A 20,357-nucleotide genomic window follows, 5' to 3' on the forward strand; every position below is an offset into this window, starting at 1 on the left:
CCTCACCGGCTGTCTGGTCCGTTCGCTCGCTCGCTCGCTCGCACGCAGGTCGACGAAGACTTTAGGCTCCTCTAGCGTAGCCGCAGCAGTCACAGACCTGCAACGCTCCGCGACCACCGCGGCCCCGCCCTTTGTGACATCGTCTGCCAATCGCTCGCCGGCGCTCACGCCGCCCTCCAATCAGCGGGGAAGGGGGTGGGGCCTTGCCGCCCGACTCGGCTGTTGCTCGGACGCCTGGGGCTTGGCGTTAGCCAACGATGGTCGGCTAGGAGAGACCCGGATGTTGAGCTTCATTACTAACAACAGTAAACACCTGACTAGGGCTCAAGCCAGCAACTGGCCACTAGCCACACCGTCCGCAGCGAGAGGCGGGCTTGCAGCCTGCATGGAGCCGGGCCTTGGAGCGCCTTCCCTGGGACCCCCCCGCCCATGGCCCTCTGGCGATAGGTGGGTCCCGGGCATGCACTGGCCAGTGGGTGGCTTTTCCAGAGCCTGGGACACTCCTAGGGCATCCTGGACGTTAAACAAATCTTCCTTTCACCTCACCGCTTCCTAACATTCCTGGCCTCAATTGCCTCATCTGAAAAATGGGGACATTACCGTGTCTGGCTGAAGGGGGAAAGCAGATCTTTCTGTAGTTCTCGTTCATTTACAGCTCATCCACCTTGGGAAGGTTGTAGACCAGAAAAAGTGGGCAGTGTGAGTTCCAAATCCCAGCCACCCTTTTTTCCTCTTCATTTCCAGCTGCTGAGCTGGGGTGTAAATAGTAACCGGCTTCAAGACAACGTGAGCCTTCGAGCCCAACATTGGCCACACTGCTTCATTCTCTACATAGGATAGGCTGTTCCTACAAAACTAGCAGCCTCACTCACCTACTTCACTAGGTGGATTCTTCAACTGACAATTAAATAATCTTACTCCCACTCTGGTTCACTCATCCTCAGTTTATGACTCAGGAACCAGCCTAGGATGAATCCAACATCTAATCAGTCTCCATATTGTCTTCTTCTCTAAAACTGAGTCCCTACCCACCAATCTCCACAACCCACCAAACTACCGATAATACACTAGGGTGTGTATGGTAAGGCCCTTGACTTCATTTGTTGTCCTCTTCTTACCATTGGTTAGTTCCTTAAGCTCTACACTTGCTTAATGCTGAGTAGGATGAAACTGCTTGCAGACAGACATGATGGTAAATTATCTTCATACACAGAACCAAGTACTAGTGCCTGTGATAAGAGACTTAATTTAAGTAACGAATTGTGTTTCTCAACCCTAAGCCCCAATTCACAGAATTGACAGCATAGGCTTTGGAGTCAGGCAGATGAGTTCAGTCTTGGTTTCCAATACTGGAAGCTCCGTCTGATCAAGTCATTCTGATCCTCATGTGCTATTTTGCAAGTGCTACATAGTTACAAGAGTCTTTACATATTGTCTCCTTCATCATAATCCTGAAAAGTTGGTATAAAGCTAAGGAAGGTAACACAATTAAACAGCTCTAAGTGCAAGAGCCAAATGTGAATCTCAGATAAAATTTAAAATCCAATCTTGTTCCACTATTCCACATTTCTCCCAGATTTTAGTCTTTATCCATGAAATTAGGACATAACTGATCCAGTAGTACATGGAGACTAAATAAAATAGCATGAAAAGTGCCTGCTATAGGAATTCTTTTTTTTCCTAACTATGATTTCATGAATCCCTAAAATCAGTCCTGATAATGAATAGATCTGGTGACAAATCTTGCTGAGTCAGATCCCACACTGGGCTTGAACTCAGAGCAGGAAACTGAATATATAACCTAAAGAATAGAAAGGAAATTAATAAAAGGGATAGGAGAAGGCAATTGCTAAGTGCCCTCTTCTGCCATCAAATAATTCTCAGAGCAGGACACACTGCTGACCTGTGAGAGCCATACAAAATCTTTGGCTGTGGGTATGAGGAACTCCCAATCCAAGGTCTTGCTAGGTTGTGAAAGCTGGCCTTGAACTTGTGATCCGTCTGCCTCAGCATCCCAAAGTAGCTGGGATTATAATCATGCACAACTGTGCCCAGTTTCCCAGTCCAATCTTAACTTGTCCAAGGAAGTTGCTAATGGCTTTAGGATCTGTGAGGCCTGGCTAGCCTACAAGATCATGCCAGATACGGCACAGCACTGGAAAAGATAGCTAGTAGGTGGGAAGGTAAGCCATTCATGTGGCAAGTGGCTACCATACTGGCCAATAGAGACACAGAACACATCCATCAATGCAGAATTCTGCAGGACACTGCTGCTCGGAAGGCTGACATTTCCATTTAAGTATGTGTCTCTGCTAATATTACCTGGGTTCATCCCGCTGACTCCATAAGAAAATGCAAAGCTCCAAGGATGGAAATGGATGACTAAAAGCAAAGTCAGCAAACTGTTTCTGTAAAGGGGCAAATAAACATTTTAAGCTCTGTGGATCATCCAGTCACTGTTGCAACTACTCAATGCTAGCATTGTAGGGAGGTTGAATGTAGCCATAGACAATATGTAAACAGATATGGCTGTTTTCCAGTAAAATTTCACAAAACCAGATGATTGGTGTCCATAGCTTGCCAAATGTTTCCTTAAAGAACCTGTACAGGAATTTTTGGAATTCAGTGGACACCTCTGAAGCTAAGACTCATGAAGTATATCTCATTCTCCTTTCTCTTCTACCAAGGCCTTTCCTAAGCTAGGACTTCCTGCCATGTAACAAAGGACTTAGGTCCTCTGTATAGCATTTGCCACCTCCAGATTCCCTACAGATTATGAAAGCCACAAATATATTTCTCCTCTAACATGCCCTAATCTTATTATGACCCTACTAAGGCTAATTAAATAAAACACACCAACCTCCATGAAACATTTATTTGTTTTACAGTATTAAGCATGGTTAAAATCAGTGCAGAAAATATCAAGTACATTGGATAAATGGTGAGCTAGCTGTTTCAGTGTTTGCTTTGTGTAATCAGGTTAAAATAATAAGCATTAAGACAGCATCATTTACTGAAGAACACAGCTAAAGGGTGAGATATGGATACCCTGTATGCTTTACTGGCCTCCAAAGGCATTCAGGGGATCATCAAATATGTTAGACCCCTTGTGTTCAGATCTTGGATCAGATGCCACCTGTGCAGATCGGCTTTTTGGTTTGATTTTCTTAGCCTGGACACTGGAGGAGAATATATCATCTTTGAAAAAAGAAAGAAAAAGATTTGCTGAACAAGCGAGAAAATGGGTGATTTTAAGACACATTCACACAAACCACCAAAGAACCATTTCTGGTAATAGTATAGGGTATCAAGAAACAAAGAAGTCAAGCCTCTTATAGTTCTGGTTTAGTTATTAATCAAATATAATCGCAGGTTGTTTTGAGCACAGATATCTTAGCTATAAAAGTGTGTATAAATTCGTGAAAAAAAAAGAAAAAAGGGTGACTGGATCTCTAACCCAGACTAGAAACTTATCATCTGGGACACTGGACTTATTTCTACATTCTTTTCACTTTGGGTTTTAAAAGGAAACGGTGACTAACAATATGCAAAAGAATCCAATACAGGGTTCACTTTCTTTCAGAATAAATACATTAATTCAAGGCATCTCAATGGTAAGAGTGAAGTCTTTGTGACTATATCCATGTTTAGTGTTCCACTTACTCTAAAGCTTGTCTTAATTATGCTGCTTGCCCAGTAATGTTACTGTTTAGATTCTGTTATACCAAGATTCCAACATGTGGATGCAAAGACAGGTACACACAAATGATAAAGACCACAGCCATTATTGGTAATAGAGAAAACTTAGAAACAAGTGAGAACACCATTAAAAGGCTAATGGCTAAATATAAAGCAGTATTACACAACCACTAAAATCAAGGAAGGAGATCTCCATGTGCTGACATGGAAAGACACAAAGTGCCTAGAAGGGCTCTGGGGATGTGGTTCAATGGTATGGTATATACCTAGTATATGTGAGGCCCTGGGTGTGATCCCTAGCACTATGGGGGATAAAAACAGAAAAGAAAAAGGTGACTAAAAGAAACAGAACAGGAAAAAAAGAAGTATATGTTTATATGTATACAAATATATATTATCATCACAATGTCTGAAAGGACATAAACCAAACTACTGATATTGCTTACATCTGAGGCTTTTTTTTTTCATTTTCTAAATTATATGACTATTACCATAAGTATGTATTACATTTTTGATGAGAAACAAATGAAGTCTCCTGTACTCCACAGGGTGGGAGATAGCACACAGTTTGCTGAGGCAGTATGCCCTGTGTGGCTCTGCAACACCAACTGTCTCCCAGGTAGTCTCAAGGTCTAGATTTGGATAAGAAGAATAGGAAGCATATATTTGGCCTTAACTCCCAAGTTTTAGACATAGGATACACAGGAAGCCCAACATTTACAGCTACGGGGCATCTGACTTGCCCATTGAGCAAGCAGAAATTGTAGCATGTTCACAAACAATGAGATACCAAGTCTGATGTATGTTCTACTTCCTTGCAATCCTACTCACCTCATCTACGCCCAAGTTTTTGAAATGCTGACCCTTACTCTCTAGCTGGAACTCTGACTCAACCTACTGCATGGTACCCAACGTAGCTACCTCAGCCTATGTATCAGCCCATGGGCCAGTTCCTGATGGATCATACTTTCATAGCATCACAGTGTTTGTCAGATGGTTAATATAGAAAGGTTAAATTCTGGGTACCTTCATATTCCTTGATGTCTAACTTACCAAAAAATTGTTTCATCAAAATGACTATCCATAACTTACCCACACTCAGCCTAATTCAGGATTACATAGCAAACTGAAATCTACTAGGGAACAGTTTCTAGGAAATGGCCAATACAACTAACAGCAGACAGACCAAGGAACTGAATAGGAACAATTCTCTAGATCAAACATAGAAAAACAAACTTACCCATATCATCATCAAATATAGATTTAGCTTCTACTTTCTTTTTGGACTTTTCTTTGGGTTTTACAGTTAGGTCAGCAAAGATATCAATGTTATCATCAAATAAGTTGGATTCCAAAGTTTTCTCCTTCTCTCTTTTTTTATGTGAGGGTTTAATTGCTTCTGTAGCAAATATATCATCCTTGTTAAACCAAAACAAACAAGCAAAACAATTTTAAATTAAAAAAATTTTTCTTGATAAAAATACTTCAACGCAGTACAGAAACACAAACTGTTTAGGGTGTTTGGGAATATTCCCTCTGCCTGGAATGCACTCCTCCACATGCCTTTCTCATTATTCTATCATTAAAACACCAGCCCTACAGTGAGGCCTTCTCCATTATTCTACATATTAAAACACCAGCCCTACACTGAGGCCTTCTCTACCTGTTCTACCTGAAGGACAGTCTCCTACCCCTACTCACCATTCTTCCCTAGTTTTATTCATGGTACTTTGTGCTATTTGAAAATATCTTAATTATCTCTTTCCCCATTTATATTTGTTTGCTCTCCCTGAGAGCTCTGAGGAACAGAGCACTTGTGGTCCNTGGTAGAATGCTTGCCCAGCATGTTAGAGGCTCTGGGTGTGATACCCAATACCACAAAATGAATCTAATGAATGAATGAATAAATGAATAAAATCAAGACTTTTATCAAGGATTATGACCAGCCAAAAAATACCCCTACATGCAGCAACACAACAACAACAACAATAAATCAAACACTTCTGTATAAATTTCAGTCATTAATAGGGAATCTTGGGCTGGGGTTGTGGCTCAGAGGTACAGCGCTCGCCTAGCATGTGTGAGCCCCTGGGTTCAACCCTCAGCACCACATAAAAATAAAATAAAGATATTGTGTCCACCTACAACTAAAAAATAAATGTTTAAAAAAATAGGGATTCCTAATTATAACCATTAAGTAAATATTAGGTGTCTACAAAACTAGCTTAATGTAATAGATAGCACAAATGAGTCAATCAGTTGTTTTTCTTAACAGAGAAATAAGTACGAAATATTTTACTACCTCAAAAATATCTTCTGTTTTTGACATGACATCCTGATGGCTATTAGATTTTGATTCACTCTTCTTGCCTTTCTTATCTGTAAAGAGATCATCCTCATCTTCCAAGAGGGGAAAGGGATTTGCTTTCTTTACTGGTCTTGGTTTAACAGACTGAAAGAGATCATCATCACTGCTGGCTTCACCGAGTACAGGAAACAGGGGGCTTTTTTCTTTACTCCCTGCTGGTGGGTGGGCCATGGTCTCTGATGCCTTCCCCTTGGCTTTTGATCTCTCCATGGACTGAGATCCTGGGCCCCTGGAAAAGATGTCCCCAGAATCAAACAGGTCAGCTTCGCCTCTGGACTGACCCAGGGACTTTGCAAAGGGGCTTCTGTCCATTGCAGGAACAGGACTATTTTCCCAAGGTGGAGCAGCAGCAGCAGCAGCTGCCTCCTGAAAGACCTCTCCACTGGCTGCTCTAGGCTGAGGTTGCCAGCCATTTGGTGAAATGGCACCATCTGCCAATTGTGCAAGGGGTCCTCTGGGTAGACTCATGTCCTCAGCCTCACTGGACTCCTGGGCAGCCAGCCGCCTGGCTGCACGGGTCTGTGGTCTGCGCTTCCCTCTCACTTTGACACGGCTCTGCAATTGGATGAAAAAAAAATCACATGCTGATCTGATGATGAAAAAAAAATCACATGCTGATCTGATGATAAAGTAAAAATTATTAAAAGCTAACATAGCAAAGAAATCAGTAGCATGAAGTACTGTAAGGTTATCTGGTCTCTATTAATCATTATCTGAAATACAAAAGAAGTTATTTCTTAAAGATTTCCAAAGGAGTTTGCTAGCGTACTTCATTTTTGAGGCTTTTGAGGGCAGTTTATGGTGCAGTTTCAGTGTCTGCTGGGACCTCAGAATGTAGGCAGATTGATGTTCTATGACTCACAACCCTCACAGGCATTCTTCTTTTCTCTATTCAAATGTGGGCACCTTTCAAAACAAGATAGCATTGGGAGATTCTGGAACCAAGCTTTATTAGGTGCTAATCTAAATTAGGCTTCAGGAGCAAAGAGGAATGACACAATAAGGAAAGAGAGGTAACCTGAGGTTCTGTTTTCTTCAAGCCAACAAACACTAAATTCAAATATTAAAAAAAATGGTTCTGAAACCAGAGCCCTTAATATAACATTGAAACATTAGTCTCTCAATAGCTATGATTTAATATTTGTGATATGTTCCAAAATATACAATCCAGTCAAGTTTTAGAGAGTACAACCTATTTTGGGCAAAGTACTTGACTGTATCTGCCTACTTCTAGGAAATTTCATGAATAATTTCAAGAAGTAGTTAATTTAAACTTAACCACCACCAAAAAAAGACTAATAAAAATTACAATAAAATGATATTTTACTTTATAAAAAATAGATCTGTAAACACTTAAAATGAATGTATTTGCTAAGGTTAAATCATTCTAGGTCTTATCACTTTAAAGATCAGCTAAGATTTCAAGAGAAGGGGGTCTAGTTAGAAAAAAGAAAAACCTTTAAAATAGAAGGAAAAGCTCCAAGAGTTCAGAGTTTATCAGAGATTCTGCGAAACAGTGTGACAGGTTTTTTACTTGAGGAGGAATTGCCATGATTTGCAAAAGGAGCCCAGGACATGGAGATGGGAGGGGAAAGCAACAGAAGTTAGAGGTGTGAGTGGAGGTACAGGTGGGGAAGAACATTCCAGGTGAGGAAGCAGCATGACTGGTGGGCAGCAGCAGGACGAAGTTTGTGTACTCAGGGAATGGAGCCTAGTGTTTGGAGTTCAGGCTGCAGTGTGGGGAGATTGGTGGGAAAGCTGGAGGCATGGCTTGGCATCACCTGTAAAAGGGCTTTCATACCAAACTAGAAGCTAGAATGTTCTCCTCTGCACAGTGAGAAGCCCACAGATGGCAGATACCAAATGAGATAGGGGGAAACTTCATTGTGGCTACCATGTAATGTAAATGGAACAAAAGCAGACAATGAAAAAGCAGAAGCAGAATTAGGGAGGTGGAGAAAAGTAGGAGGGGCTGAAGCAAGGATGAGGAATTAATTGTGGAATCTTCAATGTGGAATTAAAGAGGCATTTCTATCAATGAACTAGAAAGAAGCATCCAAATTATTCTGGCTAAAGGAAAGCAAGCAAGCAAAGATGTTTTCTTCACCTTGTTTGCACTGTGTAAGGTGTCTGCCTGAGCTGGAAGATCGAAACTCACACCAGCCTCTGCACTGCCAGGAAGCATACTTTCCAGACCGTGGCTCCTTCCAGGTTCAGATGAAGGAAAAGCCAATTCTGGTGAAACAGGTTTTGCTCCCAAGATCTGGGGAACCGCTGAAGGCAGCAAGGCTGCTGGGTTAATTGCTAAATTTGCCTAAAGAAGAAAAATGAAACTCAGTATTTATTCTTTAACACATTAGACTCTTACTATTTCTGTGACATGATGAGATTCGGTGTACACAATGTAGAATACAAGAGGAGAAAAAAAATGTAGGAAAATCACCTGATCTAGTCTTAGAATTAGAACAGGGGGTCACACACCTGTGCCCACCACTGTGATCAAAGAAAAGACGTTAAAGACAGAGCACACAAGAAGCAACAACTAGGTGGAATTGGGGGTGTGGCTGGAGTGGGGGGAAAGATGAGGAAATGCTTGGCAGCAGCTGAAAAAAGTGAAAATTCAAACAAGGTTTATAGATGCCACAAGGTAGGCAATGAAGATTCCAGATGTGTTATAATTACTTGTATTTTCCCGATCCGAGTGGATGGTTCTTTGGTTTTAAATGGAACGAGACCTGACGAATCCTGTATGAAATTACATTCAGTTAAAAATCCATTGGGGAAAGAGGAAGCAAAGTGTCTCAGGGATTACAGTCACGCCTGTACATAAATCTGTGATAGAGCAAAGCTGTCACTCTCCATATCATTCATTCAAATCCCTCCCAGGGCCTCAAAATCTTTGCTACCCTTACTTCACCTGTGCCCCCTCCTCTGGCATGTAGGTGGAAAGGCTCAGATCATACATGAAGAAGAGGGAGACACAGATGAGGAATAAGATTTGCAAGAGCTGTAGTCTGTCAGAACAGTAAAGCCTGATCAGCTGGCACCATTGACCTGCTGGCTATCCACCACAGTGGCATAGAGGAGCACACTGAACCTCTCCCCCAACCTGACACCACTTCTAACACTAAAGAATAGGAGTTTGGGGGTGAGTGAGTAGAGATGTGCTAGTCCAAGTGCCTCCCTTTCTGAGCTCAAGACAGAGGCCTCAGTGACATCCAGGGACACACTCCAGGCAGACTTTTGGCCTATTCTCAGAAGAAGCTCCACAGAATTCTGAGAGGATTGCTGATGAGAAAGTCTAACAACAGCCGTCTCAGAAATGTTGACACTTAGAAGAAACTAATAAATCACATGTGATTTATATTAACTCAAATTTCATTCTATCCCAGAGGAGAAATGGGGTCTAGTGGGGAAAAAAGTTCTTCACCCTAACTTAATTCCATCCTGGAACTAAATTTGGAATGGAGTCAAAAAATAATAATGATTAAGTACAGAATCATGAAATTCCAGAGTAGAAAGGGAGAATAGAGATGAAAGGGGGTAAAAGAACAGAGTGGGGGAAAAAAGAAAGGTCCTTTTGCTATTTCCTCAACTAAGAGAACTCTGAGTAACTCTGGGTCTGCATCATGGAATTAGTCTGTACTGGGATGCAAATAAAAGCTGCAGGTCCTTACAGAGGTCAGTTCTAACCTGTGATGTTTCTGGTTTCCATATGCTTTTTTCTTTGCTACCTTGAGATGACTCTGGATGTTTTTGGTTCTTGAGAGAGGAAACAGAGTGGTCTTTTTTCACTACCCTCTTTTTTTCTGGTACCTTCAAAAGAAAAAGAATATCAAAGTCTGTCATGTATCAAATTTTAAAGTAAAATCATAATGTAAAAAAGGAACCTGGCTTCTGGGTTTTATAAGTCCCTTGAAAATGAAGTTGAACTAGGTAAAAGTAAAATAGCATTTTAAAGATGTCCTAGGGCTGGGGATATAGCTCAGTGGTAGAGTATTTGCTTAGCATGTATTCAATTCCCAGCATCACCAAAAAAAAAAAAAAAAACTGTTTTTTTGCAGGAGTCCTCTCTATGATAAAAAGAAAATAGTATATAAAAAACTGAGTGGGACAGAGGGAAAAAAAAATAACACACAGGGGCTAAAACTCAGATTTAAAATTTTCTCTCTAAAAGGCCCAAAAATGCAGTCACCATATTGTATGTAATGACCATTTAAAAAATCAAAGACATTTTTAATACAGTCAGAGGGTCTGGGTCAGTTAATGTTCTAATATTATTAGTTAGGGAACAATGTAATTTTCCTTCATCCTGTAACTGGATATAGTTTCCTCTCCCACACTCCCCAACACTGAGAACAAAAGGTTGGTACCACAGGCTGGGTCTTAGCAGAGCTGAAAAGATCATCGTCTTCATCATCACCAAACAGGCTCCCAGTGCTTGGCTTTGACAACTACAATAGACAACATTTAGATTCAATATCCAAAAGAAAAGAAAAATAATTTACAAACAGAGCTCAGTGAGCCAGTGAGAGACTATCTAACACAATAACAAACATATAATGTAGGGACCCACTGGAAACTAACCTTCGTTTTTTTGGTGCCAGCAAAAAGGTCAACATCTGGGTCATTGTCCTTTTGGAGCTTGTGACTAAAGAGGAGCTCTTCGTCCTGAAACACACCTGTGCTCTTGGGGCGGGCATCAGGATCTTGACCCTGGGAGAAAGAGAGAAGATCACATGTTATTAGATTTCTTTCTTTCTTTTTTTTTTTTTTGTTCTAATTTGATATACATGACAGCAGAATCCATTACAATTCATATTACACATATAGAGCACAATTTTTCATATCTCTGATTGTACATAAAGTATATTCACACCATTTGTGTCTTCTTACACGTACTTAGGGTAATGATGTCCATCTCATTCCACCATCATTTCGAACCCATGCCCCCCCTTCCCCTCCCACCACTCTGCCCTATCTAGAGTTCATTTATTCCTCCCATGCTCCCACTCCCAACCCCACTATGAATCAGCCTCCTTATATCAGAGAAAACATTCGCCTTTTGGTTTTTAGGGATTGGCTAACTTCACTTAGCATTATCTTCTCTAACTCCATCCATTTATCTGCAAATGCCATGATTTTATTCTCTTTTATTGCTGAGTAATATTCTGTTGTGTATATATACCACAGTTTCTTTACTCATTCATCTATTGAGGGGCATCTAGGTTGGTTCCATAATTTTGCTATTGTGAATTGTGCTGTTATAAACATTGATGTGGCTATGTCCCTGTAGCATGCTGTTTTTAAAAACTTTGGGTATAGACCAAGGAGTGGGATAGCTGGGTCAAACGGCGGTTCCAATGTGATTAGATTTCTAAGGATTTATTAAGCAAAAGTCACAAGTACCAAGATGGACACAAGAAATGTGTCCCCTGCAGTTCTGCTTATACTGGCAAAAGGTTGAAGCAATTTATTCACATAATAGAATACTGAAGAGCTATCAAAAATAGGGGAAAGTAAATTTATGAATACAGAAAACATAATCTAGAAAGATCATCTTTCAACCCTTGTGTGGTATCTGAGCATTTATTTTTTAAAAAATCCATGAGTTCCATGAGAAACATTTTGGAATACAAACAAAATTAAATGAGTTCTCATTCTTAAAAGGAACAACAGGCACCAGTGACTTAATCCCAAAAACCAGAGTGGATCAAGCATGTATCCCTAGTCCACAGACATGGCACAGGCATGACCAGCAAGCCATCTCCTAAGCCTTCCATTCCGCTACCTTCAGACTCCATAAAAGTTATTTTTTGTTTGCTAGGATAACAGACATTTAAAAATTACTGTTCACATTACTTGGTTTGAAGATATCATGCTTCAGATCTGACATTCTAAAATTCATCCCTATTCATTATTATGACAGCCTAAACAAACAAAAGATTAAGAACAAAACCCCACTTCTGAACAAATTAAATTACATTGTTAACTAATGATTAATTATTATTAATATATAAGAACCAGTTTAACACAGAAACTAAAGTTAAAAGTTTCAAATCATGAAAAAACAGTACCCAAACCACATACTGCATGAGAAAATACAGTAAATAATTTATATTCACTATGTGCAGCTTTCATTTACAAATAGGGTTATTCCGCTGGTATAACAAAGAATTCATAAAACATTTTTGTAGAAATCAATACAAACTATTCAGTTTGATATTAAAAAAAAAAAAAATGGGATTCTACGAGAAGCCAAACCAGTTTTTTTCCCCAAATATCTCTGTTGAGATAACTCACACAATGTGTGCAAGCACCATCACCACAATCTAAACTTAGAACACTCTCATCACCCAAACATACCCCAAACCATTAGTGGTCACTTTCCATTCCTGCCCACCCACTTTACTCAGCCCCAAGCAACCACTCATCTACTTTCTGTCTTATGGGGTACTGTGTGGTAACCGGATACCTATACATGATGTGCAATGATGAAATCAGGATAATTAACATTTCCATCTCCTTAAATGTTTATCATTTCTGTGAATCAGAAAACTTCAAACTCTTTCTAAAGTTCTTTATAAAAATAGACAATGGATTGTTGTGAATTATAGTCACCCTATTGGGCCATAGAGTATTAGAACTCATTCCTCCTATTTACTTCATACTTCTTGTTGCCAAATAAATCAGCAGATTTCCCTTACCTGTGGGGGATACACACTAAGACCCCCAGTAGATACCTGAAACCTCAAGAGTATGGAAGTCTATAATCCAATGCTGTTTCTACCATAAATAAGCACCTATCACCCACTGTGGCCATACCTTCTACAGTGTGAGATGTAGAACAAAACCAGCATGGATTTCTTTCTCTTCCTTCACAATGTGACAGATTTGTTCTTAGCATAGAGTTTAGCCACCTCTGCACATAATTTTTTTCTTTTCCTTAAGTCTATTACTTTTACCTTGCCTAAAAGGAAGACCTCCTTATTATTTCTTTTTGGCATATTAAAATTGCCAGTATCACTACTCTCGTGTTTGGGGGATATTATTAAGTAAAATAAGGACTTCTTAACTGCAAAAACACAAAACACTACTAAGGGACTACTGGACAGGTATCCTACACAGCATGGATAAGCTTGACAAAGGGATGTACAATATCAAGGGTGAATGGAGAGGGATGGTGTGCAGTTTATCATGTTATGCAGAAAGGGGCACAACTTAAAACTTACAAATTTCTGGAATTTCCCATTTAAGATTTTCAGGGTATAGCTGACTGTGGGTAACTGGAACTGTGGAAAGAAAAATCTTTGATAAGGAGGGACCGTTGTAATCCATTGAAAGGGTAGAAAACATTGTGTGTGCCCATTCTTCAGTGTATGCACATTCGGGTTGTTTCCATCTTTTGGCTACTATAAACAATGCTACTGAAACATCCACATTCACATTTTTGTGTGAATGTGTTTTCATCCGTTTTGGATAAACCTAGAAGTGGAACTGCTGGGTCATGTGGTAACTCCATGCTTTCATAAGTTGAAGAACCACCAAATGGTTTTTCAAACTGATTGAACCATTTCACATTCTCAGAAGGAACAAATGAGGGTTTCAGATTCTTCACACCTCCTCAAAACTTGTAACTCCCTTTTTTGAGTTGTAGCCTTCCTGGTGGGCATCTCATTATGGTTTTGATTAGTACTACCCTAATGACTGATGATGCAGAGTATCTTCTCATGTGTTTTGCCAATGAGTGTATTTTCTTTGTAGAAACTTCTATTTGCATCCTTTCTCTTTAAAAAAAAGGGGGGGTCATCTTTTTATCGAGTTTTATTACTGAGTTTTAATTGTTTCACATACTCTAAATATAATCCCTTAGCAAATACCTGAAAGAATTTTCTCCCATTCTGTGGGTCATCCTTTTACTTTCTTGATGGTCCGGGTTTTTTGTGTGTGTGTGTGGTTTTTTTTTTGTAATGGGTGGGTAGGGGTTGTTTACTGGGGACTGAACTCCAGCACTCAACCACTGAGCCACATCCCCAGCCCTATTTTGCATTTTATTTAGAGACAGGGTCTCACTGAGTTGCTTAGCGCCCCACTATTACTGAAGCTGGCTTTGAACTTGTGATCCTCCTGACTCAGCCAGCTAAGCCACAGGTATTATAGGCATGCACCACTGTACCCAGCTTTGGTGGTATTTTTTGAAGCACAACTATTTTTAATTTTAATAAAGTCCAATTTGGCTACTTTTTTGTCACCTGTACTTTTGATGTCATAGTTAAGAAAGCTTTACCTAATCTAAGGTCATAATCATTTACTCATATACTAACTGTTTTAGTTCTTACATGTATATTTGAACCATTATAAGTTCATTTTTGTGTGTAGGATGAGGTAACAATTCAACCTCTTTTTTTTGCATGTGGCTTATGAGTGGGTCAGCACTATTTGTTGAATAAATATTATTTCTCCATTGAATTATCCTGGTACCCTTATCAAAAACTGACTGTTAAAGTGTTTATTTCTGAATTCTCAATTCTCTTCCACTAATCTATATATTTTAACCTTATGCCAGTACTATACTGTGATGAAGTATGTTTTGAAATCAGAGAGTGTAAGTCTAACTTTCTTCTTTTCCAAAATTGCTGGCTATTCTGTGTTCTTTGCACTTTTATAAAAATTTTAGGATCAGCATGTCCATTTCTGCAAAAAGCAATGTGGAATTCTGATTGGGACTGCATTCAATCTGTAGATCAATTTGGGGAATACTGTCATCTTCACAATATTAAGGCTTCCAATCCATAAATATGAGATGTTTTTCTATCTATTTTAAGTCTCTAATTTCTCTCCATACTGTCATAGTTCTTAATATACAAGTCTTGCAATTCTTTTGTTAAATTTATTCCTAAGTACTTTATTTTTTTTGTTGGTGCTGTTAATGGAATTGATTTCTTAATTTCATTTTCAGACTGTTTCTGGCATACAAAATTATAATTGGTTTTAAAATATTGATCTTATATTCTATAATCTTGCTGAATTTAATTACTTTGAATAGATACTTTAGGACATGCTATAGAAAGAGATAGTTTAACTCTTCTTTTCCAATCTGGATGCATTTTAATTTAGTTTCTTGTCTAACTACCCTGCTTAGAATCTCCAGTACAAAGTTGATTGGAATTGGCAAGAGTGAATGTCCTTATCTACTCATGATCTTAAAGCAACAGCATTTAGTCTTTCACAATTAAGTATAAAGTCAGCTATGGGTTTTCACAAATGTCCTTTATCAAGTTGAGGAAGTTTCCTTCCATGCTTAATTTATTGAGGGTTTTTATTTTATCAAGTACATTTTCTGCCTCTACTGGGATGACCACATGCTTTTTATCCTTTATTTTACTGATATGATATATTATATCAATTCATTTTCAAATGTTCAACCAACCTTGAATTTCTGGGAGAAATTCCACTTGTCATGCTATGTAATCTTTTTCATATTTTAATAGATTGGATTTACTATAGCATTTTATTGAGGACTTTAGCATTTATATTCATTAAAGATATTGGTCAGTAGTTTTCTTGTGATGAGTCTGTGTATTTTTAATATCTGGATACTATCAGTCTCACAGAATGACTGTCACTTACTTTGAATAAAATTTACTGGAACATAATCATATCCAGTCATTTTAGTATTTTTTAGGGCTGCTTTCACACTACCAAGGGTAGAGCTGAGCAGCAATGAGAGAACCCATATGACCTGCAACAGCAAAAATAGTCACTATATAGCCCTTTACAAAAAAAAAAAAAGGACGCTGATACCTGATAAACACGAAAGGTCCATGTACAACATATATTTCTAAAACTAAATGCCAGACATAATGTAAGTGTACAGATCTGGCCTAACTTACCTCCTATCCAACAATGCTATCTGAGAGTCACTGATTTGGACTCCTGAATACCTAAATGACTTGAGAGAGTCATTTACATTCTCTATTGAAAGCTAAGGTTTCTTTAGTAACTCAACAACAGAATGAACACCATGAAATAGGATTCTTTTATCTTGTCTAAGATGTGAACTTTTATCATTTTTTGCTCACCTTTCCTACTTCTTTCTGTGGAGCAGAAATGTTGTTTTGATCTTCCATTTTATCCTCTTCATCATCAAACAAGCTAAGAACAGTTCTGGTTCTACCCTTGGTTCCTTTGTCTAATGAAGACGATGAAGAAAATAAATCAGAATTCTTGGCTGCATCCTGAGCAGATGTAGTCAAAAGTCCTTCCTGAAAATGGAAAAAGAAAAAGAAAAAAAATCAGTAACTGGGAATAAATATCCCACTTTGGGCCTCACAAGGTCCTTACTGATTCAATAACTAACTGCCACATTTACATGATTCAGAGCATGATAGCTAATTGTATCTACTCTCATGTGACAGAACACTGAGTGAGGTCAGTTCTCAATTATTGCTCAAATGAAGTCCTGTAGAGATAATCTATAGTCAAAGGTAATTTTTCCAAACACTTTAAGACCATAAGTCCTGCCCCTCTGCTAGTAGATATACAGTTAGAACCCTGATGCACACAGGTTGATCATGAGTTAGAAAAGAACTTTTTAAGTCACAGAAGCATCATATGTCAATCACTGGAAACAATCATGTGTTTTCTAATATTGAACTACTATGCCAGTCCCAAGGGGAAACATACTAAGCAAAACCAGACACTCAACTTGTAGAAGAAATACTCTGTGTATGCAATTAGGTTGATCACTAAAATAATCATAAAATGCAACACTTATTCATTGAAATAGTATCACAATTCAGGCAAGATAGCACTGATCATAATAACTACTATTATGGGCTGGGTAGTTTGTGGCTCAGTGGTAGAGCGCTTGCCTAGCACGTGTGAGGCACTGGGTTCAATCCTCAGCACCACATAAAAATAAATAAGTTAAATAAAGGTATTGCATCCATCTACAACTAAAATAATTTGGGGAGCAGGGGTTACCAGGGATTAAACTCAGGGGTACTCGACCACTGAGCCACATCCCTAGCCCTATTTTGTATTTTATTAGAGACAGGGTCTCATTGAGTTGCTTAGAGTCTCACTAATTGCTGAGGCTGGCTTTGAACTCACAATCCTCCTGCCTCCACCTCCCAAGCCGCAAGAATTACAGGCATACACCATCACACCTGGACTTAGAATAATAGTGGTTCTTTTTTAAAAATTATTTTATCATTTATGTACCACCAAGACAGAAAAACAATGCCGATTAAACATGCCATTGATCGTGAGGCATCCTAATTTCAGAGTGGCTAAACTGTGGAAAAACATGCTTCTTTGAAGAAATATGTATTTTATAAAATAGCACCTATCATGTGCAAGGTAACAGGCTATCAACATAATGGTGAACAAACAAACCCAGCCCCAATCCTCAAGTGAGGAAGAGGATAGCATAATAAGAATCAAGTATGGAATGGGTTAGGACCAGGTAATTCAGGTCTAAATGCAGCCACTGGGAAAAGAAGGTCACAGTGACATAGGTACAAATATACACTTGTATTACTATAGCTCCAAGGAGTCTCCATGAAAAAAGTAAATGTAATAATCTTCATACATTCCCTGGGAAGAGATATTAAACCTGAACACTTAGACCCACAAAGTTTAAGAAGATTTAGGAAAAAGATGAGATAAACAGAAACCAAAGGCAAGTACTGGTACTGAATTCCCGGATGTGGCCAGCAGCATTAGCCATAAGGCCTTTAGCAAGAGATGGCAAAAGCTGTTTGAGAAAAAGTACACATTTGACTCTACTCTGTAATTCACAGCCAATATTAACCAGATGTAAAAGAATGAACTAAAATCTTCTGGCATCTTAACTCAATCACAGGTGGGGAGTAGAGGAAAACTAATGGAACGAGGAACAGCACTTAGGAGAAGCCAAAAAGAGCACATATGCAGAGAGAAAGGCAAAATGAAAAAACAAGAAAGATGTGGAAGAGAAATATGCAATGACATGAACATGTCAAATAACAACACAGAACAGGAAGCCTGCACACCACTGTGTGCACGCATGTATCTAAAAAAGGGAACAAAAATCAAGTGCCTACGGGTGGGGGTAGGGGTGGGAGCAGAGGCAGTCTTCTTCAAACTTTTCATTGTTTTCAAGTCTTCATACAAATGAGTCATTCATTTTCTATGGTGGAAAGATGATAAGGGTTTGTGTGTGTTACAATAACATAAGAGACACAAACACACTGGGAAACAAAAACAAAGGCTACCTTTCCTGCTGTCATAGCCGTGTCAATTTTCCCCGAGTCTGATGATGCTTTGGCACTCTCGACATTCTTATCTGTGGGTTTCACTCCAACTTGTGTCTTCTTCTCACCTTCATCACTGAACAGCAAAGGTGGCACCTCAGGGACAGTCTCTTTCGTCTGTCAAGAAAAGAGTAAAATTTGCAACAACAGCACCCAAAAAAATGTGCCTGACTAGTATGACAATGTACAGAAAGACCAAAACCGGTCCTCTTGGGACATAAGTGAACTATGAAAGGACAGTGCACAGAACAGTGGGGGAGGCACCAACAGAAGACAAGACAAACACTACTCTCTAGACTTTGGCCACAGCACTTCAGTTTCTGCTGCCATAAACATTTGTTTTGTCTCCTTTTCGCCTCCTGTCAATCCCACCCTGTCCTCCCTTAAAAATAGACCTTGTGTGGGCTGGGGATGTGGCTCAAGCAGTAACACGCTCGCCTGGCATGCATGAGGCACTGGGTTCGATCCTCAGCACCACATAAACTAAAATAAAGATGTTGTGTCCACTGAAAACTAAAAAATAAATATTAAAAAAATTCTCTCTCTAAAAAAAAAAATAGACCTTGCCATGATGCCAGGACAATTACTCTCTCTGTGCTTCCCTCCTCTTAACATTTCAACTCTTAAGCATCATCCAGAGCCATCCTACTAAAATAAAAATCCCTGCCATATTACTTCACCTCCAAGCCCAAAACTGCACTTTTTGCATTAAGTAAATGGCAATCAACAGACACTCTAGTCTGTATCCCTCTCTTAATCTGTGCCTCCCCATTCCTCATCATCCCTTAAATTTACTGAAGACTTCTATACTTCCATACCATGTTCCCCTCTTGGCATGCAGAAGCAAATCCTCATATTTGCAGCAGGGTCCAGCTCACACATCACCCATGAAGGTTTTCCTGTTCTTCAGTAATCAGTTGCTTCATTGAATAAACATATTATTTCTCTATCTGGCATTTACTCTACTTTCTAATTGGTAATGTACATTTGTTCATTTGAAAGAACCATACATCATATTTCTATAGCTAGTTATGACATTTTTAAACTAAGTAGTTGCTCAAGTTTGCAAACCCTTTGGCTTGTCACTCATCTCTTCCTCCTCTGGAAGGCAGAGATTTTTTAGAGATTAGGAACTAAAGTTTTGAGACTCACCTAGAGTTATCAACACCCTTGGAGCAAGTGAATTATCAACAGATTCTTAAGGAAAAAAACCATAACTCTATTATACTAACTAGATTAGATGCTATGAGAAAGTGAGGTTTGAAGCAAGGAATGTAGATATGGGAAACTAAGGGATGACATTATTATCCACATCAGAAAAAGAGTTATAAATGAAATTAAGAAAGGGATGATTTTCAGTTATTGTTAGGATGAGAACTTAAAATGCAAAATGATTTCAACTTGAAATAAAAGAAGACTGGAAGTTCACAAAAAAACTTTAAAAGAGATAAGTCAATACTAAAGGGATTAAAGAAAAAAAGTGTTATGAAATATGCTGGACTCACTAGAAACTATGCAAATTTCTGCAGCAAGTTGATTGGGAACAAAGAAGAGACTTAAGTAGGGCAGAATATTCTCCCTTCATATGACTCTGGTCTTTAAACTGAGGAACATGCCACTCACCATACTTGTTTTAAAGCTTCTTGCAGATAAGCTCACTCTTAATTCTCGTGATGAAATTTCTTGTCTTTTCTTTTTTGGTGCAGGGTCTCACAAATGCTAGGCAAGTGCTCTACCACTGAGCCAACATCCTCAGTTGAAATTTATTTTCTTGATATGCTTACAAACAACTTACATTTAACTTACTTTAAAATATTTTCTTTGGAGGAGGGACACCTATTTGCCTTTTCCTCCATATATACCCTAAGATCTCTAAACAAAAATAAAACAAACAAAAAATACATACGTCTTATCTACTATTGTCTAAACGTAATTATATTTCACAAAGAGTAGAAAAATAGTGTGTAGGCTACTTAGCTTCTTAACATTCA

The 20,357-nt window shown here is 38.9% G+C and overlaps 2 protein-coding genes across 11 annotated transcripts in view; both read right to left on the minus strand.

Moving 5' to 3' along the window:
* Nucleotides 1–133, minus strand: part of Zfand4 (zinc finger AN1-type containing 4) — an 86,499-nt gene extending 86,366 nt beyond the window's left edge. For 2 of the 3 annotated variants that reach the window (XM_015498891.2, XM_048807454.1), the window contains exon 1: nucleotides 7–133. The gene's annotated coding sequence lies outside the window, so the exon portion shown is untranslated. The remainder of the gene's footprint in view (nucleotides 1–6) is intronic. The other variant, XM_048807456.1, reaches the window with a different exon arrangement.
* A 2,727-nt stretch (nucleotides 134–2,860) lies between these two features.
* The window catches only part of Washc2a (WASH complex subunit 2A), a 57,076-nt gene continuing 39,579 nt past the window's right edge, over nucleotides 2,861–20,357 (minus strand). For 2 of the 8 annotated variants that reach the window (XM_048807449.1, XM_048807448.1), the window contains exons 22-32: nucleotides 18,328–18,483; nucleotides 16,150–16,332; nucleotides 13,300–13,359; nucleotides 10,655–10,783; nucleotides 10,441–10,521; nucleotides 9,761–9,883; nucleotides 8,750–8,812; nucleotides 8,175–8,381; nucleotides 6,002–6,622; nucleotides 4,940–5,117; nucleotides 2,861–3,198 (exon numbers count right to left, since the gene is read on the minus strand). In XM_048807449.1, coding sequence (XP_048663406.1) covers nucleotides 3,059–3,198; nucleotides 4,940–5,117; nucleotides 6,002–6,622; nucleotides 8,175–8,381; nucleotides 8,750–8,812; nucleotides 9,761–9,883; nucleotides 10,441–10,521; nucleotides 10,655–10,783; nucleotides 13,300–13,359; nucleotides 16,150–16,332; nucleotides 18,328–18,483 — 1,941 coding nt within the window. In that variant the 3' untranslated portion in view covers nucleotides 2,861–3,058. The remainder of the gene's footprint in view (nucleotides 3,199–4,939; nucleotides 5,118–6,001; nucleotides 6,623–8,174; nucleotides 8,382–8,749; nucleotides 8,813–9,760; nucleotides 9,884–10,440; nucleotides 10,522–10,654; nucleotides 10,784–13,299; nucleotides 13,360–16,149; nucleotides 16,333–18,327; nucleotides 18,484–20,357) is intronic. The other 6 variants (XM_048807450.1, XM_015498892.2, XM_048807452.1 and 3 more) reach the window with 4 other exon arrangements.

This window comes from Marmota marmota, unplaced genomic scaffold, assembly GCF_001458135.2.
Source record: "Marmota marmota marmota unplaced genomic scaffold, marMar, whole genome shotgun sequence".
NCBI lineage: Eukaryota > Metazoa > Chordata > Mammalia > Rodentia > Sciuridae > Marmota > Marmota marmota.